The sequence below is a fragment of the Seriola aureovittata genome, chromosome 7, assembly GCF_021018895.1.
Source record: "Seriola aureovittata isolate HTS-2021-v1 ecotype China chromosome 7, ASM2101889v1, whole genome shotgun sequence".
Lineage (NCBI taxonomy): Eukaryota > Metazoa > Chordata > Actinopteri > Carangiformes > Carangidae > Seriola > Seriola aureovittata.
The window spans coordinates 26,810,717-26,836,203 of NC_079370.1; the positions used below are offsets into that span (position 1 = coordinate 26,810,717).

Below are 25,487 nucleotides of genomic sequence, written 5' to 3' on the forward strand. Positions count from 1 at the left end.
AACCATAAATGTTTGTATCTAGCCACAAAGGGTGTCACTGACGACAGTGTTCTAGATGAAGCTTAACTTTTTTATTTTCCTATTCTGACATTTTTTCCTCGCCCGTTTCACTTCACTGAAGCCCTGATCTAAACCAGGACAAACCCAGAGAGGAGAAGTAAAAAACCAAAGGAATTGTCAGTACCTCATTGACTTTGGTTGAGCAAGCGGTGGTAGTTCTCTGATTAATAAAGTGGATAGTAGTTCCAGTAGTCAGTAGTTCCACTAAGAAATTCACTTCTGTGTGGAGCTGCTGATACAGGTGAAAAGAACTGTTTAGAAACTGTTTTAATGCTTATATGTTCAATGTGTTGAATATATAGAGAGGATAGTGTAAGCTCTGTGGAGGAACAAATGTTGTTTCTTTTATGTCTGCTCTCTGTGACTCATGGCTAATTGGAAAAGCAGAGCTTCTCTGTGAAATAGAGGTCAACAGACTGGTGGAGAACAGGAGTCATAACACAGAGATACTCAGTGTGTCTCAGAGGGAAACAGGAGCATGGCTCTCTCCTCTCTCTGGTCAGTTATTGGTGACACAGCAGGAACAACCAGCAGCTTCAAAGCTGCTGATGCAATATTGGAAGAATCTCTCACACCATTACAGTGTAAAACAGGAGTTTCTGACACTGTGCCCCCACCCCTGCTCACCTCACATCCTTTATATTATTTGTCTCACTTCAGTTTGGGGGATGATCTTGCTCTCAGTTTTGAAACTACAGCGTCTGATGTAAACAGGAAGTATATTTGTCAGTGAGTTACACTGTGGGCTACAACTTTTTTTTGCCTGTTTGTTTACATGTTAGCAATGTGGCATCATTAAAAGTATGTTGTATTCAGTATTATCAGTTCCTGTTTGTAGTCTACCTGTGGATGTACAGATAACTGCTTTACTGTCAGTAACACCAACCTGACTATTCTGGGGGGACTTGAAACTGTTGTAGAGCAAAGCAAAGTAGACTGCAGTGTCTGAGTCTGATTGTACCTCACAAAGTCACTCCTGTCTCTTTTCTCTTATTTACAGTTTTTACTTCAAGACACAGTCTGGAACATACAGTCTCACTGATTAAGCCAGTATACAGTTGCCAAGTCATTAATCTGTTGACACCTGTATGACATTTTCACACCTACCATTAAATGATGGTGACATTTCACAGTATTTAGAGCTGTGGGTGTTTAAAGGTTGGCAGATGGAACTGGAGGCACCATCTACACTGAGTGTAACCAAAGTTAGGCAAGCAGCTGAACACTGGCTGAGGTGAGCTGTTGTGCTAATCAGCTGAGTGCTTTGTATTTGACCTTTGTTTATATTATACAGAAGAAAAAAGGAGTCCGAGGTGAGGGGAGAGGGAGAGGTGGGGGGACAGGGTTCTGGACTCTAGTGTACCTTTGACTGTTTTTGACCGGTTGTTCTGGTTCTTTCTGGACTCAGATTTAGACTTTGGTCTAGTTAAGGTCACGGTTTGCTGAGTCTGTACCACAGTCCACAGTGTTGTAGTCTGCTCTGTGTGCCATGTCACTGGATCCACAGTCTTCCATATTCTTCTCTGTGTTTTCATTCCTGTGTGTGTGTGTGTGTGTGTGTGTGTGTGTGTGTGTGTGTGAGCCTCTCTGCTCTCTATTCCCTGTTGACTCATCGAAATGCATTTTCACGTCTCATTTAATTAATTATTCACCAGCTCCTTTTCTCAGCCCTGCTCCCCCCTTCTGAGTTTTGTTTGTTTTTTGTCATTGTAGAAATTAAAATCAACGATTACTTGAAACAATATTTTTGTTTTATACCCCCTCAGGCCCCCCCCCCCCCCCCCCCCCACAGCCACTGTAACCCCCATCAACATACAGACAAACAAACCCAGTGTAGATCCTGTTCTTCTCTCAGCGTGACATGGTAATTGTGTTGGTGTCGACTGTGTTTGGGCCAATCACAACCATGCAGAACACTGTGTTCCTCTGTTTCCTGTCCTTACTGTACAAACCGCATGGGCTGCACACACACACACACACACACACACACACCCACCCACACACCCTCAACCTCCTTTTGTCTAATTACTTCACACACATCAGCAGGAGCGTCAGTTCATTTCCTGTTGATGCCATTGTTTGACTGAGAACATCAGGACTATTCTGATGCTAATTCTTCTCTCTCGGTTCCTTTCACACACTGACATGTTCTCCAGCTCGTGGGTTGATGGGATCTCACACACATGCACCTTCCTCTGAGAATGTGTGGACTAGCTTTTATACACCAGTGTGAGTTTGTGCAACCTATAGTGGAGAGAATACGAGCAGACAGCCTCATGTGGCTTCAGCTTCTATTCAAGCTCCGGCTCTATAGGTCCCAGGGGAGAGAGAGGGATGAGACAAGGCATCCATTTGTAGGGGAGGCGAGTTGTGGTTATAGCAGCACATACGCTGAGAGTTCAAGCTTCCTTTGCTGCTTGTTGTGTAACAGTGGTTGGTTTTCTGTTGCTTTGAAGACTCAGTGTGTTATGTGTCTGCAATAAGAACGGTTCAGCCAATTATAACAGAACAGCTACATGACAGCAGAACATCAGATCTCCTGACTGTTTTGGTCTCATATAAACTACACTCAGATACTAATAAGCACATGCTCTAATTAATAAATGCCTACAGTCCAGTAAGGGCCACAGGTGCTGGAGCCAGTAGCTGGTAATGAAGGGTGTTTGACTATTAATGGTTTAAAAAGTCAAACAGCTGTTGGTTTTTATGATTTTATATATCTATATAAAAAACCTCAGCAAACATGCAGACCCTCTGACCCATCCTCTGACAGTGGGTCAGTGGGTCTGGTCTCCTCTGTCCACTGACAAATCAGCTTCATAGCATGGCTGATATCAGTGTGGCTCCTCTCAGGCTACATACACACTACTACATAAACCACATCTCTTTTGCTGCGTTGACGCCTGGCTTTTAAAGCATATTCATTCATATGCTTTAAAATTTCATGATCTGGTCGACTTTAAAACTGCACAGATAAAGCACAAAATCACTTACTCCCAAACTGGATTCAGAGGCTGTTTGAGATCAAAGAGAGTCTGTATGAACTGAGGGGAATAAGTACATTTAAAAAAACAAGGGTAAGGACCAATATTAAAGAAACTGCATATCTGTCAAATGGGAAAACATGTGGATGAGTTGTGATTTATGAAATAAGAATGTGTAGTTCACAAAAATATTTAAAAATAGGGTGATAAATAAATACAAAACTGAGATCAGCCATCCTAAATGTAGCAGTGAAATGTTTTTTTTATTTACTTTTTTTCTCATTTTCTCTGTTGGTCTTTGTACATGTGACACGCTGGAACCCCTAGTCTCGCCTCTTGTTGAGTGTTTTGTTTGTACATAGGTCAGTGTCAATCTTAGTGGTGAAAAGTTCATTCTGTTTCTGCTTCTCTTCGTTCCTGTTTTGGGTGACTATACGCTGGCCTGTAGTGAGAGGCTCGCCGATTCATGTAACGTTATGTAGCGAGGGGAGGTGTAATAAGCTATAGCCTCAGCCTACACCTTTTCAGCCAATATTGGTGTGTTTTTCTATGTGTATTGACTATGTATAAATATTAATAAGGACTGAAATAAAATTGAACTGAAATGAACATTACTCCAAACTTAACTTTCTTAAGTTAACTTTCAGAAAAACTCTGGGGTTGTGTTGTAGTCTGGATGGACAGAAACTGAGACCTTTGGAAACAGTGACACAGACACTCGCCTCTCCTCTTGATTGGGTCCTGTCAGCGTTGATTACCAGTGGTAAATAGAACATGGATAATGAATTAGAAGTGTTACCGTCCTTGTTGTCTTTGCTAGCAGCTGTTGTTCAGTTGAATTCAGCATTTTAATGCTACATCTGTCTTTGCTGTTCCTCGTTTGTAGTATTTTGTGCAACTAACCAACTTGAGACTGGTTCCTGTCCAGCAACACACACATGCCCAGTGTTGGTAAATTGTCATGTGATATGTGTTTTCAGGTGTGTTAGGGTGGATGGAGATTGTTTCTGATATGGAGGATAGTGATGGTAGTATGGACGTAGCCTCAGAAGTGGGACTCATTGTGTCATTTTGTGGTTCGAAACTTTATTGAAGTGACAACATATTTTTGATTGGACAGTTGATCATTTTTTCATGTGTTGTGATACTCTGATATGTAAAAAGCCTTAAGGTGGTATTTTTTCACCTTTTTATACTATTATCAATATTCACATGAAACAATACAAACACTGACTGTCAGCTCCCTGTATCTGGAGCCTGATGAAGCCGTTTGTCATAAACTACAAGTCATCCAAAACTGAAAAACATCAGCGCGTCGTAGAGCTGCATTTGGACAACAAATCACATATGACAGTTTTTACCTCTGAGCAGTGTAAACACAGATCAAATATACAGTCACACATTTGTTTAAGAATAAAGTGCACTGACCATATTCATTGTTAAAAGAAATGACAAATTAAATTTCATTGTTCGTTTCTCAGGAGAATTGTTTTTGATACTAGCAAAGTGATAAAAGACTGTTTGTGAAGAAAGAAAGAGGATGCTCTCCATGCAACACAGTGAGGCCTCTTCTTTAGTCAAAATACTGACACTGTTTAAGTATTGTTGAGGATTATAGAGTAGGAAGTGAAATAAAATTTAATTCATAGTATTGATCAACAGCTTTCACACATGCAATTTTGTAATATTATTTCCCCGAGTCAGTAAAAAACACACTTCTTCTCCCGTTTTGAAATGCACAAGGACTTGTCTTGTGCGTTATATATTTTTTAATACATGTTAACTTTATAATATATAGAAATCAAATGTATGTTAAATATAATTTTTTAGCAGTACAGCATTTGTGTGCAGATAGTCAGACTCTCCCTGCTGCTGCTTCTGCTGGAGCCGGTTTGAGTCCTCAGGGAGCCTGGCGAGCTCTGACTAATCCCCCGTGTGACTGACAGATAGCAGAGCACTCTCGGCCCAGCCTGTTAGCCTGTAGCCTCCATCCCATAGTCTGCTCACACTCCACCACAAACCCACTTGGGGATTTGATAGAATTGGAAAAAGATTTATTCAGTGGAGCCAAAATTAGATGGTGGTTGCACAGTTTTCTCAGCTTCAGTGTGTGTGTGTGTGTGTGTGTGTGTGTATGTGTGTGCGTGCGTGTGTGTGTGCTTGTGCGCGCAGATGTCATGATAAGCCTTATACCAGTAAAGGTGCTTATTTAGCTTTTAGTGTTTGTTTCGTAACCTCATGTGTGGTCTGAGTCGGACTGCAGGACTGTGGGTTCTTTGCATCACTGGAAACGGTTTGTCAGAATAGTTAAGTATTTGTATTTTCACCGTTTTCTTGACACACACCGTTTCTTTTTCCTCTTTGTCGATCTTTCATCTGCAGAATGTACAATCTCAGCTTTCAGCCTCATTATACAACTGACAAAGATGGCTGACGTCTGGATGCGTGATGCTTTTTTTCCTGTGTTAGTTTCAGTAGAATCACTAGAATCCATATCCCACTTAATCCTATTAAACTGCAATCTCAGCTCTCAACAGTGTCATTTGTGTGGAATTTAAGCTGCCACCTGACCAGCTGTACTTTCACATCCTGAGCTCAGGCTGTCACTTTACATTATACCCCACATATTCAGAGCTTCCATCTGTTACTGCTCCACACACCGTGTGACACCAACACAACAGGTTAAACTACACCTGAACAAGCAGCTGTGCTTCAGCAGACGTCTGAAATATTGGCTACACCTCGAACTGAATGCGTCCACACAGAGAGGCTGATGGAATATTTACAGAGCCTCCTGCAAACAACTGTCAGCTTTAAAGGTTTGGGACACTGGAGCTGTTCATTTCAAGCAAAGTATTCAGACAGATGATGTAACTGGGCACAGCTGCAGAAGAGTACATTTAAATCCACCGTCACTAGGTTAGATCTAATGCTAGACTTATCTTAACCTCAGTGGGGAAGGACTAATTTTAAAAACCAGTTAAATATATTAAAACTTCAGTCAGGCACTAACATGAAGGGATATGGAAGATGTATTTTGTCTCTCAGCATCTCCCATTGCGCACACACATTAAAGAAAAAGACATAGAAAACATCGGCAGAAGAGTAAAGAGCAGAAAGATTTAAGGGCTGAGTTTCTTTAGGTTGCTGATGACTAAAGGTGATCAGTTCTACATGACCTCTGTAATGTTACAGTGGGAGACTAAGATTCCCTGAATAACAGATGTAGTGAAATCAAAATTTCTGTACAAATCTCCCCACACAGAAACCAGATATTGAAGTCCTAGTGGTTTAGATTTGGCTGACAAATCCTCTTTGTGAATGTGTTCTAGCTGCAGCAGTAACAAATCTGATGGCCTGAATCCTTCAGAGTAAAGTCACAATTTCCACAGCAGCATTTACACATAGTTTGTGCATTAACAGTCAGAAAGGGGGTAGAGTGGACTTCAGTCTGAACATGTCACCGCTGTCTACAGATGGTCTGTCTAGACTGGATTGTTATGTGACCCCCAAATATATGTATGCACTGTATATGTTATATGCTGTATATATTATTAGTCTAAAATAATGTCACTACTAGCTGTCATTAAAGGCCTGTTGGTTTTATTTCTTGTATAAACATGAATGTGTGTGACTGACAGACTGACTGACTACTCCCCAAACTTTCTCTGTGAGTGATCATTGTACAGTAAATACACTCTCTGCCTTTAACTGATGTTTGTGGTGATGTTGTCAGAGGACGTTGTGATTATAAAATCAGGATTTTAGCAGCAGCTTTGAAGTGACTGCTGGTTAACATGTAGTCTTAATCGGCCATGTTTCAGTCACTGTTTCAAACTAGTTCAAACAGAATTACATGTAAATGAGAAGCTTTAATGTTAATTCAACTGAATTAAAATGCTGTGTATGTGACCACAGAGAGGAGGAGAGACGAGAACAGATAAACAGCTGTAACCAGCTGACACTAGATTGAAACCAGCTGACACTACACTGAAACCAACTGACACTACACGGAAACTAGACTGACAGTAAACTGAAACCAGCTGACACTAGACTGAAACCAGCTGACACTAGACTGAAACCAGCTGACACTCGACTGAAACCCGCTGACACTAGACTGAAACCAGCTGACACTAGTATGAAACCAGCTGACACTAGACTGAAACCAGCTGACACTCGACTGAAACCAGCTGACACTAGACTGAAACCAACTGACACTACACTGAAACTAGAGTGACAGTAGACTGAAACTAGACTGACAGTAGACTGAAACCAGCTGATACTAGACTGAAACCAGCTGAGACTAGTATGAAACCAGCTGACACTAGACTGAAACCAGCTGACACTAGTATGAAATCAGCTGACACTAGGCTGGAATCAGCTGACACTAGACTGAAACCAGCGGAAACTAGACTCCCGCACATTGATTTATTTGTTGCAGTCACATACTGATCCTCCCCCCTTCTCTCTGTCTCACACACACACACACACACACACACACACACACACACAAACACGTCTATCACAGTCAGACTGATCGGTCATTCATTACTTGTGACAGTTTGGTCCTGATGGGTCTCGCACCTCAGTGCTGGAGCTGCAGGCGGTGGAGCAGATGGAGTCTTTCTAGCACCTGGGCAACCAGCACCAGCACTTTACCAGCATGGGTAACCCAGCAACAGGTGCTGCTGGGTCTTCAAGCACCCGTTTCTTCTGAAGTGACTCCTGTTCCCACTCTAAAGCAGGACGAATGCTCAAGTCTCATTACTCAGGCTGCCAAAATAAATCAGCAACAACCAGAACCAAATGGCCAGCTGGTCAGATGGAGACCACATCCCTCCATCACACATCAATAAAGCTGATATTTTTACATGAATTCTGTGAAGTTAAAACTCAGATTAAGTTAAAGTATGTGCCCTCTCTCTCCCTCCCTTTCTCTCCCTCCCCTCTCCTCTCCAGTCTTATAGACCGGATGCTTCAAAGGGACCCCAAGCAGCGAGCATCCCTGGATGAAATCGAGACACACACCTGGCTGCAGGGGGTTGACCCATCCCCAGCCACCAAATACAACACTCCCCTGGTCTCCCACAAGAACCTGTCCGAAGAGGAACACAACAGCATCATCCAGCGCATGGTGCTGGGAGATATTGCTGACCGAGAAGCCATAGTCGAGTAAGTAGCTGCAGGCCTCACTTCCTCTCTACTGTACAGACACTGTGCTGCACTAAAGCTGGAAACATGCATTGGCATTGCTCTCTAACACTGCTCCCATATAGGCTTGATTTTATACTTACTGTATACTATACTTGCTTTTGAACACAGTGTGGCATTCTCACATTTTTAAATCCTTATGATGTAAGACGTTCTCTTTTAAAGCAGGGTTAATGGTAAATGCAGCAGGGCTGGGTCAGAGTAGTTACTAATAATCAGTCAGTTTTTACCTAATCATTTGTCCTTTAGTATCTATAGGTTGTTAGCATGTGGCTAGGATATTCTACAAATACCACACTCGCCCACATTTAAAACTTTAATATTCTTGTTACTGGAAATGATGTGTAACATGTTTTCCTGCCACATAGGATTTAGTCTATTGATGAATACATTAGTAGAACGCATGATTATTCAGTCTGTGTAAAATGTCACAGTCAACATTCCCAAACTGCAGTATGTCCATATAATTCTATATAAAAACATCCAGCATCCAAAATAACCACAAAAACACCAGTTTCAAACTGAGAACATTCAGTTTGTCAGGTTACACCACATTCAGGAAGTCCATGAGTGTGAATGTTAAAACACTGCACAGTGGGTTATTGGATGTGATCTTACAGCTTTGCCTCAACAATCACAAAGTATTGAGTAGAAATATTCAGTTCACATCACAGAGTAAATCTAGGGATATGGGACTGGGCTCTAGCATGAGAAAATGTGGTGCTAATGAACAAATGCAGAGGTGTTTCCATTGGTCCAGTTTATGGACATATTAACCAAGAGATCATATGAAGTAAGAAGTTACCAACACAATGATACTAAGAGCTGTAGAGGAGTTTCTGGTTGTGTCCTCTGAATCTGGGCAGGAGTGAAATCCACAGCCTGTTTGACTGTTACGACCCCGTCATTTATAAAATGTAAACGTGATGAGATTAAAACTCTTTTTTGTTTGACCTTTTTACCAACGGCTTACATGTAGTTTATTAAGTTATCTAAAGGGCAATTAAATTTAGAATTAATCAATGTCGATATTTTTAACAGTTATCATCAGTTTAAACTACCAGGCAAAAGTTTAAAACTGCTGCAGCACCCGGGTGGCTCACCTGGTAGAGCATGTACCGTGAAGGATTAGTCCTAACCACAGAAGTACAACCTGTGCCCCTTTGCTGCAGGTCATCCTCTCTCTCTCTCTCTCTCTCTCTCTCTCTCTCTCTCTCTCTCTCTCTCTCTCTCTCTCTCTCTCTCTCTCTCTCTCTCTCTCTCTCTCTCTCTCTCTCTCTCTCTCTCTCTCTCTCTCTCTCTCTCTCTCTCTCTATCATTCAGTGTGTTAGTGTTTCTGACATTAAACCATAGAACAAATAAACAACTGGATATTTTAAAAACAGCAAATCATTGAATCTGAATGTTTGACTCCTGCAGCTGATCTCTCTCTGTCATTCTCTCTACAATGGAAAGAAATGTGGTTAAGAAAGTGTCCAGTTCATCCCAAACTAGCTCCATGGGGTTCAAGTCTGGAGACTGTGCTGGTCTTCATGAAGCCTTCATCTGGTTCTGGGCCCGTATTCACAAAGCATTTTATCTTACTACTAAGAGTATTCCTAAGTGACGCCAAACGTTTCCAACTAAAAGTTTTCTCCTAAGCCCTATTCACAAAGCTGCTGAGACCAACTTTCACTAAGGAGAAGTGAAAAGTCCTCAGCTAAGAGTGCGACTCTGTTGCTATGGCTGATGTCAGTTTTCATGGATGAGCTCGCTTGCAGGAACCACAGTGATTGGTTGATGAAAGACCATCTGTGCCGCTGAAAACACATGTTCAACATCCCGCAGTAATAATAAAAAACACTGAGAAAAAAACTAATACACATTAAATAATAACAGATCAGGTGCTGTTTAGTAAAGCAGTGCATTCTCCAAAATGCATCTGTATGATCAGGTTTGTGTCGACCCAGGAGAATTTCATTTTACTATAAAAACTTACATTCAATTCTCTCAGTGGGAAAGAAAAAAATAAAACTAACCTGTCCTAGACAACCTAACTAAAGCTAACTGGCAGCCTATTAGCCACAGTCTGTTGTAGCTGTACCTGTTGTAATGTAGCTGTGGTCCCAGCTGTGGGTTGAGGTGTGAGAACATTTCCTCTGTCCCACCAGGTGACATCCAGCTGGAATATGAGCCTTCGTGTGTAGATCCTGAACACTGAACAACAATGTTTACAACTGTACAGGCAGCATCAATACAACCTGTGTTGATGGTGTGATTTTGTTTTCCTGTTTACAATTACCTCCTCCTCTTGTGATGGTGCAATAACTTTTACATGCGTTCCATCTCTGTCACCGATCACAGCAGGTAGACCGACCATGAAGCTGCTTCATGTCTCTGTAGTTGTTGAACATCTAAAAGAAATCGTATGAATTCTCCTATGATGTCGGGTCAGAGCACATTTATTGTTTGGTGAATACAAACAGGAGATTATATATATATTAGTAAATCAGCTGTGAATAATGTTGAGCCACAATCATTAATCAGTGAGAACTGGACTCACAGCTGCAGACAGCATCATGTAATTACACTGACAGCAGTCACACTGCTCCATTTTGTGCCTCCATAGAATGTGGGTCAACCTGTTTCTGTCTCACTTCACTGTCCTCGTGTGTGAGGAGCCACATCACACACACTGACACTAATAGACGGCTGCGGTTAAAGTGAAAGACACTGACTCTCCTCCCTGCAGCTGCAGGAGAATTCCTGTGCTGCTCCATGCTGAGGGAGGGGAGAGGAGCTGCAGGGGAACATTAGAAGAATCAGAAAGAGAACAGCTGCTGATTTCAGTGTGACACTTTGTTTCATAGCTCACCTTGGTCTTCCTCTACAGAACCAATACACACACCCATGAAGTGCACACCAGAGCACAGCCAGTATGTTGTGGACCGATTTGTCAGTATAAAAGTGTCACAGAAAGATACAGTCATGAAACTTTACAGGTGTGTAGTTGAGGTCAAAATGAAGAGTTTCAATTAGGGCTGCCACTAATGACTATGTTTCTATCGACAATCTTATCGAATAGTCGATTAGATCCAGAAAATCTAAATGACACTGGCATAGTCAATAAGTCCAGATTTAGCATTGAGTATTTATCAGCTACAAGGACAAAAGATATGAAAAAGCTCTGTCTACTAATGATCAGACAACCCTTACACATGAAGTAATCCTTCACATGTTTGTGACTGATCTCACTGTGCGCAATAAAACATAATAATCACAAAATAACATTGGTTAAACAAGACTTAGAGTGAAGTGATTTGAACTGTGATGTCGTCAACTCCTGTGAGCTTCAGTTATCTTTACTTTTTTTCCGACGTTTCAACATTTTTCAAGAAGTGCATGATGGAAAAAAAAATCTTCCTCCTCTCATATTTTTTCTCATCAATGGCCCTAATACTCTTTCATAGTGTCCGGCGCAGCCTCTGCCGCGCTGTTTGCACCGTGTGTGTGCGTGTGCGCTGTGTACCTGCAGCCCAGCCTCTCCCGGAGAGCAGAAAAATATAATATTATATATAATATAAATATATGTCATCTGTGTCTTCATGGTGAGGTGATCATTTTCACGCTACTTAATGATAATAAACCACACCCCCTTATTTCTCCTTGCATGTAACTTAAAAACGTCTGACTGCAGTCACGTGGGCCATGTCTGTTTTTGCTGTAGTAATCCTCTGAGGTCTCACAGTGGTTAGGTGATATGGTCTGTTGCTCACTGAAAAACTTGATTTTATTTTAGTTTTTGAAAGAGTCAGTAAAATGAACAGCAGCTCCCTGCTCAGTATAACCCTCACGGCCACTATGAAACACATGCTCACAGTTTATCTGTTGTAAATTAGTTAGCCACAAAGCTCATGAGCTGTTAGATATACAGTGTCATACTCATTCTGCCTAAGCAATATAGGTCAATATATTTGCAATGCACTCGTCAGTACAGTTACAGTCGTGTCAATATTTTCACGGATTATATTTTACTCAGTTTGTCTCAGTGCCTTTTAATCTCCTGAGCTGATGACATCTCATTCAATATAGCTGATTAGAGCTGGCGACTTAGACCAGCGGGAAAACACTAGAAATAACTGTGTCTACAATGAGACAAGTAAATGAGAGTGAACGCTAATTCAGACCCGCCCCTACACTACACTCTGTGCTCTCCTGTCTGGTACAGTGGCTCACTTTACGCTCAAGTGTAATACAGCAGAGACCTTGCTCAGCGTTCACAGACTGTGTGCTACAGAGAGCTGTGTCTCCAGGTCTGATGGTTCTCACTCACTCAGCTACAGAGCAGGGGTTTGATTGGTTCTCATACTTTAGGCCTGTCAGTCAGTCAGTTCTGCCCCATGTGATGAAATGAAGCTGTACCTCATGTATTAAGACACATTTCTGAAGGAAGTTCAGCTGCAGTTTCTGCTTTTCTATTTTCTAATCACGGTTCAGTTTCCTGAGGATTTAATGTGAGTTTATTCTCAGTAAGTCCAGATATTAAATTCTTTATGTCTCAGCCTGACACACAGTGAAGCATCCATACATTTGTTGTCTTCTATTTCTGATTTTAACAAGTAACACAGCTTTTTTTGTATTTATAAATAAAATTCAGTTCATTTCATATGCTGTATGAACATTATGTAATGATTAAAAAAAAAAAAAGTGGTGGTATGGTCTGATAAGTTACACTGTATCATGTAACAGCCTGATGCTGTTAATACTATTAGTTTTCAAGTAAGAGCAGGATTTCATAAATGGAAGCCTCAAATAATAACAGGCACAAACACGTAAAGAAAAAAAAATGTTAAGTGCGTTTCCTTAAACCATTTTATTCATGTGCATTTCAATGTGCACAAGAAAGAAAATATCGCAATGACTTGAGGTAAACAATAGCAAATTAAACAGATGCAGATCACAACAACACAAAGATGTTTCCTATTAAAATATGATTTAAATGAGAAATGGGAGAAAATGAGAATGTATGACATGAGCCTGATTCAACCACAACACCATCTTTTCTCACAATTCAGGTAAATAAAAAGCACTGTTTAAAAATGTGCATCATGCACTCCATCTCCATTTTCACTTTTATTATATAGTTCAATTTAACAAAAGTGTAGTGTAAGATTAGTAATGTTTAACTCTCTGAAACAACAGAGTCTCATCAACATATCATAACACAGAGGTTTACGATTTACCAAACACCTGAGAGAGAGAGAGACTCTGCTCTGTTCAACTGTCACCACCAAAGTCAGGCAAGTTACTTCAAAACTGTAATTAACTACTCATTGAAGTAAAAAAATGAATTGCATTACTTTAATAATTACTCAGCAACCCTTAAGATTACTTGTGTTACTTGTGACTGCTTACAGCTCTCCAGAAGTCCTGCCCTCAGCAGTGTGGCTACACACCCTCCACCTCTAACAGAGAGGTGACCCCTGAATGTTAATGTAACTGTGGCCAAGAACAGTAAGACGACTAGGTATTAGCTGGAGTTGCCTCTCTCCTCTTCTGGTAGAAGACGTACCACCTGCCCCACCCCTCAGCCACATCCCAGACCAGTCTGCCCATCGAGCACAGAGATCAAATTGACATTAACCTCCATCAAACCCCCAAATGTCAAAGAAACAGCTGAGTAACTAATGTCGTTGTTGTAATCCCTTACACTGAACTTACTACATTGAAAAAAGTATCTTATTACTTTAACTGGTCACCACATGTACAAATAAAGAGAATTATACTCAGTGATTGGATGAGAATACCACATATTATGACTGATAAATATCTCTGCAGCTCTGACCCTGAGGCTCTGAGGTGTGTCTGTAACAGTGTGGAGGTTACCTGTGAGGCTCAGGCACTGAGTACAAGCAAATATACAGAGGACGAATGCTGTCACTCTCTGTGTTTACAGTTGTTGGCTGCATTAGTTTCATTAATGTGCAGCCTCAGCTGTGATCCTACCAGCTGCACAATGTTCTTCCCTCAGAACAGACTTCACACATCAGGTCTGAGTCACAGAGGTCAGCAGGTTCTCACTGGTATCATGTTCTAGGACAGGATGCCTCAAAACCACATCAGTCATCACAGAGGTGTTTTCTTGCCTTGGATGTTTATGTCTCCTGTCTCGTCCGCAGGTCTGTTCAGTTCATCTGATGGACCTGAGAGACAGACCTGCACCTGACGACACACTGACACAGTGTTGTGTTATTGTCTGTGGAGGAAGCTCAACCACAGTCTGGCTTTTCAGCTTCACTGTTGTTTTGTTGTTTGTGTTGCTGCAGAGTTTTCTCTCTTCTTCTATCTCTCATCTCTCAGAGATAAGATAACATAAGGTACAAGTTGAGGCTTCACATGATTTCATACATAGATCAGTTTTTCCCTCAGGATGAATCCATTCTTACACAGTCCTGAGCTGTTGTCCTGAAAACTTCACTTCCTTTCAATTTGTTTATTGATTAGTTGATCAACAGAAAATTGATCTGAAACCATTTTGATACTCTAGTAAATGTTTGAAAATCACAGATTTGTTGGTTGGTGAGTTCACAGTGTTTCTGAATATGACAGAAGACTGAAAATCTATTGGTTTTGGACAAAACCAGACATTTTAAGACATCCCCTAATGATGTGGGAAAATCTAACATTTGTCTGTTTTCTATTTCATTTTATAAACAAAACAATTCGTAGAGAAAATAACTGTTAGTTTCCTTTTGAGAGGAACAAATGAGCAAATTCAACCACACACCTTCACATAAATCGTGGAATTGTTTAATTTATTTTGGATTATGTCTAATTTAGACACTTATCTGCAGAGGCAACCCAGGCAAATGTTTGGGCCCGCCAAGCGTAAAAGGGGTAAATTTTGCAAAGACAATTATAGTGCACTGCTGCTGCCTCAAAATCCCCTTAAGTGGGTCCCGTGCTATCGTCTATGGATAACCTGCATGTGATGTGGTGGTGCGGGCTTCTTCAGTGGGCTTCTTTGTCTGGGGCCCCCCATAGTCCAGGATTGCCACTGCCCATCTGTTACTGTTCATCCTCTTCTCTTATGTCTTGTTTTCTATATAATTATGTTTGTAATGTGTCCGTGTTGTTTCAGAGCCCTGGAGACCAACAAGTACAACCACATCACAGCCACCTACTACCTGCTGGCAGAGAGGATCCTGAGGGAGAAGCAGGAGAAGGAGGTCCAGACCCGCTCGTCCAGCCCCAGCAACATCAAGGCCCAGTTCAGGTAAAGAAGAAAAACTGTCGGAGCAATAACAAGATGCCGCAGCTTCTATTTGATCCAGAGGAGCGACCCCTCCCCTGCTGTTTTTTTTATGAACAAGTTAAGAGTGTGAGTAAGACCTATCACAACTCATCATCATAATGACTGAGTCATAGTATGAGCTGAGTATAGAGGGTAAATGGACCTGTGTCGCTCCACTGCCTCACTCCAGCCACAGTTACTTCAGACTGGGTCAGTTCTCCAAAGGTTTCTTTTCCATTTGTGTGTGGACTGAGCCTCCACCTGCAGCCTCCACCTGCTGGGCTCCGGGGACAGAGTCTGAACTCTGAGCAGATTCTGCACAGTGTTTTAGATTTTCCATCATTATTCTAACTGACTGATGTTTTACATTCTTCCACTTCCCCCGGTGAGCTGAGTGAAGATCATATATCCCAGTTCATCCTTTATCTGTCTAAGTGGTTCTCCTTTGCTTCCTTGCCAACATTGTTCCTCTTTAAAGGAGGAGGACGGTGATGTACAGTTATAAAAGGAAGAGCGACGGAGGAGAGGAACAAATAAGGAAGAAAGGAGTGAGGCAGCTGTGGTGTGAAACACTGGCTCAGTTCCCTCCACATTCCTGCTCTGCTCTACACAGAGATTCAGATCAGCTATGTGTCTGACAAAACCTGCCCCCATCAACCAGGCACCCGTCAGTGTTACCACATACCAGCATCATTCACAGCAGAACCAGCTGGATCACAAAAACTCTATCATACTACATCATTGATTATCAGTTAGTAAACAGCACAGAGTAGCATTCATCTTACCAGTAAGTGGAGGGGACTGGATGTTATTCTGTGCTCTATAACAGTGGCCCTCAACCTTTCCGAGTCACGACACCCCAGAATGATCAAGTTGGTGTTTGCGACCCTGCATTGGTTTCGGCAATGTACATTTAGGCTGATGTTTCTGAAGCTTGTTGGAGCCGGTGCCTTGTTGATGGTGCTGCTGTGGGACCTTCGGGTGACGCAGCCTCCTGTCGGCCTGAGTCCTGAGCTGCAATATGTTTTCTGAGAAGCCATCACTCCACGTGTTCCATGTGATGTTCAAAGCTGGCTACAGCTGCTTGGTTAAACACCATCCTGTGGCACTAAAGCAACTAAATGAGTTCGGGTTTTTGTTCAATCATGAACTCATGTGCATGTGACTCTCGCACGCAAATACACACACACAAATACACACACACACATAGATGGAGACACAGACGGAGGCTGTGCTCTGTGTGAGGGACTAAATAAGAGCTATAGTCTGTCTCTGGTGGTTCACCTGGTGGTTCACCTGGTAGTGCGTCTTCTGTGCTGAGACATGCTGCGAAGGCCATCACACGTGTTCTAAACTGGTCTCTTCATATATACCAGCTGATAACCAGTTACTGATGAAGCTAAATCTTGTGTTTAAAGCAGTGAAGTAAAAGGCCCCCCTCCCCCCTCTATCTGTTATGTTTCTGGTCTCCACAGGCAGTCCTGGCCCACCAGAGTGGACATGCACCAGGACATCGAGGACAGCTTGGCGGCGTCCTCCATCTCCCATGCTGGAGGCCCCCAGTCCCCGGCTCGCAGCGCCGAGAACCTGCTGAACGGACACCGCTCCAAGGGCCTGATGGAGCTGGGCCGGCGGGAGGAGACGGTGACGGACTCTCTGGGTCTGCCGGCTCAGGTACACGCGTCCTCACCTGGAGCTTCACCTCTAACACCACAACACTTTGACTCTGTTTGACTTTCTGCTGCCATAGTTACTGGACACCTCAACAACCTGTTGGAATTTATTTTGTTCTTTTGAAAATATTTCTTTAGGGAGCCTGTGCTGCCGCCTCGGGCCCCGCTCTTGGCTCTGGTTCTGGGACCATCAGGGCCCCCAGTCCCTCCACCTCAGGATCAGCCAAGCAGCGAACCTGCCTGTTCAGGTCTGATCGGTCTGGATCTGTTTTTTTACTTATTTTGTGTCTTTTGTTTGTTTGTTGGTTTTTCTGTTTAAGTATTTTTGAAATCCATTTTCAGTGAATGAAACAGGCAGATCTATGGATGCAACTATTGATTATTTTCATTATTGATTCATGTCAGTTATTTTCTGTATTAAACAATTAATTGTTGAGTCTATAGAAAATAAAAAAATTAAAAGTTAATATTACGTGTTGAAGATTTAGAAATATATTGATCACATCTTCATATTTGGAAGCGGAAACCTGCTGAAGAAATACTTAACTAAATACTTAATCAAAATACTTGATCCACTAATTGATTAATCAACTAATCATTTCAGCTGTAGATACCAGGTCTGGACCCACAGCAGCTGCTTTCGGGTCGACACAGTGGCTTTAAAACTTTGTTTTGCTTTATGATTCTGTCCTGTTACAATAAAAATCTAACATCTGATTGTTTCTCAGGGTGGAGGAGGATGAAGAGGAGGAGGAAGAGCAGGACCCATCTCCCCTCCCGACCCAGGTGATCTTGCGGCGTAAGCCCCCCTCCGTCACCAATCGCCTCACATCCAGGAAGAGCGCACCGGTGCTGAACCAGATCTTTGAGGAGGGGGAGTCGGACGACGACTTCGACATGGACGAGGGTCTGCCGCCCAAACTCAGCCGCCTCAAGATGAACATGGCCGGAAACGCCACCAGCCTGAACACGGGGGCCAGCTCCTCCTCGTCCCCGGGGTCCACGCAGAAGCGCTACCACCGGCGTAAGAGCCAGGGGAGGGGGTCGTCGTGCTCCAGCTCTGAGACGAGCGACGACGACTCAGAGAGCCACCGGAGACGTCTGGACAAAGACTCGGGCTTCGGTTACGGCTGGAACAGACGGGACAGCAGCGAGGGCCCCCCCGGCAGCTCGGGAGGCAACGGGGGAGGCAGCAGCTCAGGGCAGGGGAAGCCTCCCGGAGAGGGCGGAGGTTCCTCCGGTCCAGACCGGAGTCCTCCTGGAGGGGGTGGGAATGGAGGTGGAGGGGGTGGCGGCGGCGGTGGAGGAGGGAATGGGGGAGGAGGAGGGGGTAACAAAGGACAGGACAGCCCCTCAAGTTGTTGTAACAACAGTAGCACCACTAACCCCACCCTCAGCACTCTGTCGCGCTCCGCCCGCTCGGCGAGCCGCAGCACCGAGCTGGTGGAGAGTCTGAAGCTCATGAGCCTGTGCCTCAGCTCGCAGCTGCAGCACCACCGCGGGGGGCGGGGGGGCCGAGGGGGTGTGGACGGAGGAGGTGGTGAGGGGAAGTTAATCATAGACCCTCGCAGTCTCTCAGGCGGGAGTGTGAAAATCCAGGAGAAGTCCGCCTGGAGGATGTGCATCAGCTCCTCGGCGAGCCTAGACACCATCACCCTGCCCACCACCGCCGCCCTGCCTCGCACCCACTCCGCCCAGCACCACCACCGCAAAACGGCGCCGCACAACCCCCCCGGCCTGCGGTCGGGGCCGGGCGACAGGAACGCTCACAGCAACCTGAGCACTTTGAAAAACGGCATGCTCCAACTACCTCTCTGTGAGAAGACCATCTCTGTGAACATCCAGCGCGGTGGAGGCTCCAGGGACGGTCTGCTCTGTACCTCCGCCCCCGCCAGCTGCTGCCAGGTGATCTGAGGCACACGCACCCCCCCACCTCCAGCCCCACCCCCATCACATGACGCTGCCCCTCCTCTGACCTCTGCACCTACTTCACATCATTTACTCAACACACTACTCCACCTTTCACGTTCTGTCCTGTGTTGCTGTAGCAGATAGCTGACCTCACCTGTCCGTCAACATACCTGCCTTCTGCTGTCGTCTCTGAGCTCCAGCCTCCTCACTGTGTTTCCTCTGAGTTCATGTTGCTTTTATCTTTTATATCTTTCTTTTTATCCTTCTTTTACATCTCCAGCTGCTTCGGATGAGAGGAACTAATATTTTCTTATTTACTGGTTTTAGAACAAAAATGACTGAAGGTTTGATTTGATGGAAACACAGAGGTGAAAGAAACAAGAGTCAAAATGAGAATGAAGTTGTAGTTTTACCCCAAAAAACAAATAATATAACAAGAACAGTTGTATTTTTGCATAAGTTTTAACTATTTAGTCATAAGTTTTTACAAAAATATTTGTAGTATTTCAAGATGAAGTTATAATTGTAGAATAAAAGTCAAAAATATTTTGAAAATACCGTTATTTAGAGATAAAGTTCTGACTTGATCATTTCCTCTCATGATCAGCTCCTAGCTGCTGTTACTGCGAACACTAACCTGAAGCCTTAGTGTGAGAGGGGCAGGGGACCAAAGGTGTGTTCATGTATTAATTGACAGCTGTGAGCTCCCGCTTCCTGACTCTGTCCTCCTCTGATTGGTTAGAAGAGTGAGGCTCCACATTAAGTCATGTTGTAGCATATTTCAGCTAAAAACTATTGGAAGAAAGTTTCATACTGCAGCTTTAATAAAATCACTGTTAAGATTAAAACTTTTTTCTTGAAATATCTTGAGACTTTTTTGTAAAACTACGACTTTATTATAAGTTTTAACATTATTCTAAATTAAATGGTCTTTTTTTAGTTTTGTAATCCAGACTTTTCTCCTTTTAAAATTCTTGTAATATTGATTCATTAGTAGCTTCATCCTCAACATTGACCCTGATGTTCTGCTGCGTGTCTGCAGAAACATACAGTAGATCTCCATGGTAACAGACTAACACTTCCTTCCTTCACCTCTGACCTTTGACCTCTGAGTGTGAGCTGGCAGTGAGATCAGAACTTTGACCACTTCAGGGAAGAGGACAGGTTTTAATGTGAGTGACCTCTGACCCGGTTAGATCTAGTTTTTAAAAACCAGCTGTAACGTCACCTCCAACAAACACAGCCCTTTAAACCGGGACAGTGTCTCAGTTCAGCTTTTAAATTGGAGAGAAAGAGGAGAAACTGATGGTTCATCACGTGTGCACTCCTGTGGCAGCAAACAGCTGATTACATTGATAACCATGTTTATAACGTTACTGCTGTCCACTTATTTAAATCTGAGGTATTATTTTTTTACTCATGACGTGTTGTTGTTGCTGATACACGATATTTGTTGCGTCTGACAAAAACACACGTAGTCTGCTGTGATTCGACCTCTGCTGGCTCCTGTTGGTCCCACCTGCACTGACGTGTCACCCAAAGCTCGCTGCACATGTGTGTGTGTGCAGTGTGTCGACTCGTGTGTCGATTGTGTGTATATACAGTTTGTTGAAAAGTAAAGTTTATTTTTAAAACGTGTACATTTTTGTTTCTTTGAGCGATCTGCTGTTTTAACATGTTGACAGGGGCTAATGTGACATCTCATTGGTTAAAGTGTGTGTCCAGGAAGTATTCAGACCCCGTCATTGGTCACATGTTGTTATGTTGCAGCCTTGCGCTAAAATCCTTCAGTCCACACTCAAGAAAAGTGTCTGAACACTTATGTCAACGTGATGTTTCAGTTTTTTTGAAAATAAAGCTACAACGTAACAACATGTGAAGAGGTGAAGGGTCTGAATACTTGAACTCTCTGTAAATCACCTGTGCAGGAGAGAAAGCTCACGACTCACAGCTTTAAAGGAGCAGACCAAGAGATGAACAAATGAGAGAGAAGAAAGAGGAGATTCTTTAAGGGCATTGGCAATAAGCTAAACAGTGTGTTGCAGCTATCTGTACAGAAACATTTTGTCATTCGTTTCATTTTTTAAACCCAAACGTGTGCAGCCTTAAAACTGCTACATTAAACTGAAAAGAGAAAAAAAGGAAAAAGCTGTTTGAAATATTTTTTTTGTCTTTGGTTCTTTGTCTGTTTTCTTTTTGAAAACCAAATGTACATAAAGTTGTAAATATGGTGCTCTCTCTCTCTCTCTCTCTCTTAATCTAGAACAGCAGAGTGAACCTCTTGGTGCATAGCTGTCCTGTAATCTAGCCTTATGATAATTAGTAATACTGTATGGGTGTCTCAGCTAAAAATAAAGCCGTGTGAGAAAAACGACACGATTTTCTTCATAGCGTCAGGTCTTTGACTGTTGTCTTACTCAGCTGTATCCAGGTGAACGACGTGCATGTGTTTCAGTGTTTGACATTCAGTGACTCTGAGAGGAAACAGAATCAGCTGCAGAAACGTACCGGACCAAAAAGCAACAGAAGAAGAAGAAAAAGAAAAGAAAAAAAAAAAGAGAGAGGAGCTGGAACTGACAGGAATATTCAGTGTATTATTCTGTAGTTGATACCTGTTGTCAGATGTTACATATAGCTATGGTAATATCCAAAAATAAAATGTGGAATACTGTCTCATACGTGTCGTCTGCTGGGTCTTTCTTCGTAACACCTCTTCCTGCTGTACCGCTGAACTTCTCATGCAGGAGCCCAGTTCATGTCCCTCTGATGTCCTCTCTCTGTTAGCCTCCACCAGCTTGTAAATGTTATTGTGCATTTTATGACTAAAGCATGAAACTCTCTCCAGTGTGTCTATAAACCCTGAAGGCATTTCAGATTTGACCTCTGGGACAGGACAGACGGTGACCAAATTTCAGGCTGTCAAATTTAGATTTTCTTCACTTTTTCGCAGACATAAAGGCGATGTACGTCAGTTGTGTTTTATCTTTATACTCTTATTACATGAACATGAACATGAGTGTGGTCCAGAGCAAACTAGCATGCTAGCTTCTGATTCAAATGTTTGCTAATGTGCTAGCTCACAGCCAGGGATGTACTGGGACTGTAATTCAGCCCGGGACTTGTGATGGAGAGGCCCTATTTTTTTTGGCAGTAATTTTAACACTAATAATGTTTTTGTGGTAAAGAGAATCAAATTATGCTCAAGACATTCAAGCCACTTCAGGATGTCTTGCTGACGGCAAGTCAGAGCTGGACTCACAAAATACTTATGACTACCAAAATGTGTACAGTCAGTCAATAGAGGGCTCAGATAGTTACAATGCTGTCTGTTTTAATCTGAATGTGATTTAATGATGGTTTTGTGTCTTAACATGTTGCAAACTGTTGTTTATAATGTATATATATACGTAATTTTAGTGTATAATAATCGATGCATCACTAATGCTGTCCCTGCCGCTGGATCCCGCCTCATCAGTGGCCACAGATCTTTCCACTACGTCAGTTTGGTGCATTCAGCTTCATCCTGTGCCAGCATTTTTTCTTTTCTTTTTTTTTTTTAATTCTTATTTTTTTTGCACCACCCATTTCTTTTTTGTCTGTCTTTTTTTCTTCTCGCCAGGTTTCTGCCAAAAATGCTCTGAGCCGCCTCTCTGCTCTTGCTACACAAACTGGATGCAGAGCCCTTGAATAGAGATTCCGTGATGATTCACACACACACACACACACTACGTGACACTGAGGAGGTTTTCTCTCCACACACTCAGCGCTCTGCCTCGACACTCAAGTAACGCAGGAGCTTCCAGGGCAGACAACACACTCCTGGTTTATTCTGAGAGGTTTGTGTGAACAGGCCTCTTCACCTCCACTACATGACACTGGTCAGACTGTGTGAAGCATGTTTGGGGCCTGCAGCAGTAAAACCCAGTAACAGAACAAACAGGCACGTTTCATCTTGTTGTTTATAGGTTTACTGAAGCCAAAGAGCAGCACAGAACCGTCAGTAATAATGTCAGGATATAAAACACTGAGATCGGCGTCGCATTTCAAGGCACCAGGGTGTTTATAAGAATTTAAGGTTTAAAGCTTCAAGTCATTTTCATCAACACTGGAAGAAACAAAGTAATTATCGTAGTTATAAGGTAATACCCTGGTCACATCACATGCTGAGAAAATACAAAATCAACATCATCTCATCACAAGCTCTTGGATATGGTAACAAAGAAAGGCCATAAAATAATAATAAATAAATAATATTGAAATTGAAATTCACGGCATTAAACATTTTACTTTGAAAATCATCCCGCTGAATTTATGTGGTTTGAATTGTTGCTAGGTCTTAGAAATTTAAGATCACATGACTGACAGACCGTCACCTCTGTGACAAAACAACATTTCTCAAAGTAAAATATTTGACTGCTAATATGCCATATTAGTTGTGGTTAATTTATGCGTTGGGTTGCAGATTAAATCTTTTTGGCCTCTCTTTGCTTCAGTACTCGGAGCACAGAACTGGGAGTAAGACGTCTTCAGTTGCAAGCAGCTGCGGTACTGAAGCTCAGTTTATCTGTGGTGTAAGCCAGCATGTTATTGGTGAAGTGTGTGAGGTTATAACACCTTCATAATCGTTTTTGGACGGTAGGCAAATTTTGACAGTTAAATAATCCCAAACCACAGTCCTGACTGAACCCGACCCACCGTGACTGAAACAGAACAAACAACTGAAAACTACATCCACCCATCCTGGATATAAAAATCGATATTTTCAATAGAATATTTTGTCATAATACAGCATTCATCCATGATTTGGACATGTGACTTTTACCCATTTTACCCATTTATCCCACGTTTACACCAAACCAAAGTATAACCCCATTACAGTACGTCTCATTTATAATACACCTGGTACAGAGGTACACTCTGTTTAATGACAAGTTTCAGTGATGCTGTGAAGACGCTGCAGATAAACATGTGCATGAAAATCAACCGCATAAACTCAAAAAATAAAGTTGTTCATGTCATAATACAAACGTGTGGATGTGTAAACAACAGTGTGATGTTGAAGCTGCTGCAGCTCCGTCAGTATCTGTAGACTCTCCTCTCCTCCTCACTGCATCTTCCCCAGCTCCGAGGCTTCAAGCATTTTCTGAAACACACGACAAACAGCAACAGTCATATTAATGTATTTCACTACAGAAAGGTAGAGTGTGTGTGTGTGTGTGTGTTGGCATCCATACTTCTTTATGAGCTCTGCATTCTATTTGAATAAGAGGAAGAAAGCACCATCCAGCTGCATGTGATCATGTGTGCGTACCCAGTGAGAGAGTCTGTGTGAGTCCTTCTACTACTTACATTACAGCTCCATCCAGTCTAAAGGTCTCTGTCCATGTGTAGTTTGATTATAAATCAGGTCTAGGTTCTATATTAATACTGTGAAAGTATCAAAGCCTCAGTCCACAGAGAAATGCACACAGCCTGTATTCAGAAACTGAGCCTTAAAACCAGCCGTCAGGACTTCTGGAACTTTGTGATGTCACAACTAAGCAGTCATCGCTCTCAGCTCACCGACCTGTTGTTAGTAGAGCTCCAGAGAGAAGCTTGACAGAGGAGATGTAAAACTACACTGAGATGGTGTTTGGTTCTTCAGACCACAAATATATCTTCTTATGAAATTTCAAATAAAACACAGAAGAAGAGGAAAATATGGCGCTTTAAAAGATGTTTCAGGTTTATTACATTTAGAGACGTTTGTCATCTTTGGGCATCATCCTTAATAATAATAAAATACAAGTTAACTGTTGAGATCTGGAGTCCAACTGAGCAAAAACACAACCAGTCTTAGTTTTAACCAAACTCGGATTTATCTGGAATAAAAGGCCAACAGATAATTGACTGTATTAACATCCATCACAGTTTACACACCAACTTTCTACCTCCAATTTACTCTGGAAAAATAATACAGCTTGTGTTTCTCGTCCCATCAGCAAAGACTCTGAGCAGAACAATATAAGGACGTCAGTGTAGCGCCGTCGCAACAAGCACACAGCTGAAATATTGAGCCATAGACAAGCCACCTGTAGTGGACGATGAGCAACGTCACAGAGAATAACAAACTCAGATAACTCCTCTGTGATACTCTCACATGAAAGTGGATTTAGTTTTGACAATTCAGTAACCAGAGCACACTAACAGTGTGAGTGTGGACCAACAGGTGAAAACGATGCTGAGACGCTGTCCTGACAGAAACCACGTACACCGCGACCTTCCGCCCTCCACCAGTGAGCTTTAAAGAATAATGTTTGTCTCAGTCAACTTTCTGGAACTTTCTGGAACGACGTGATGAAGTGAAGTGCAGCAGACACGGTGTTTGCCTTCAGA

General features: G+C 42.5%; 2 protein-coding genes across 4 annotated transcripts in view; one reads left to right on the top strand and one right to left on the bottom strand.

The window, feature by feature from the left end:
• The window catches only part of snrka (SNF related kinase a), a 60,251-nt gene extending 38,461 nt beyond the window's left edge, over positions 1–21,790 (top strand). Inside the window, exons 4-8 of one of the 2 annotated variants that reach the window (XM_056379897.1) lie at positions 8,004–8,216; positions 15,376–15,510; positions 17,004–17,202; positions 17,340–17,458; positions 17,930–21,790. In XM_056379897.1, coding sequence (XP_056235872.1) covers positions 8,004–8,216; positions 15,376–15,510; positions 17,004–17,202; positions 17,340–17,458; positions 17,930–19,115 — 1,852 coding nt within the window. In that variant the 3' untranslated portion in view covers positions 19,116–21,790. The remainder of the gene's footprint in view (positions 1–8,003; positions 8,217–15,375; positions 15,511–17,003; positions 17,203–17,339; positions 17,459–17,929) is intronic. The other variant, XM_056379896.1, reaches the window with a different exon arrangement.
• A 1,263-nt stretch (positions 21,791–23,053) lies between these two features.
• Positions 23,054–25,487, bottom strand: part of ano10a (anoctamin 10a) — a 35,943-nt gene continuing 33,509 nt past the window's right edge. For both annotated transcript variants that reach the window (XM_056379898.1, XM_056379899.1), the window contains one exon: positions 23,054–24,255. In XM_056379898.1, coding sequence (XP_056235873.1) covers positions 24,189–24,255 — 67 coding nt within the window. In that variant the 3' untranslated portion in view covers positions 23,054–24,188. The remainder of the gene's footprint in view (positions 24,256–25,487) is intronic.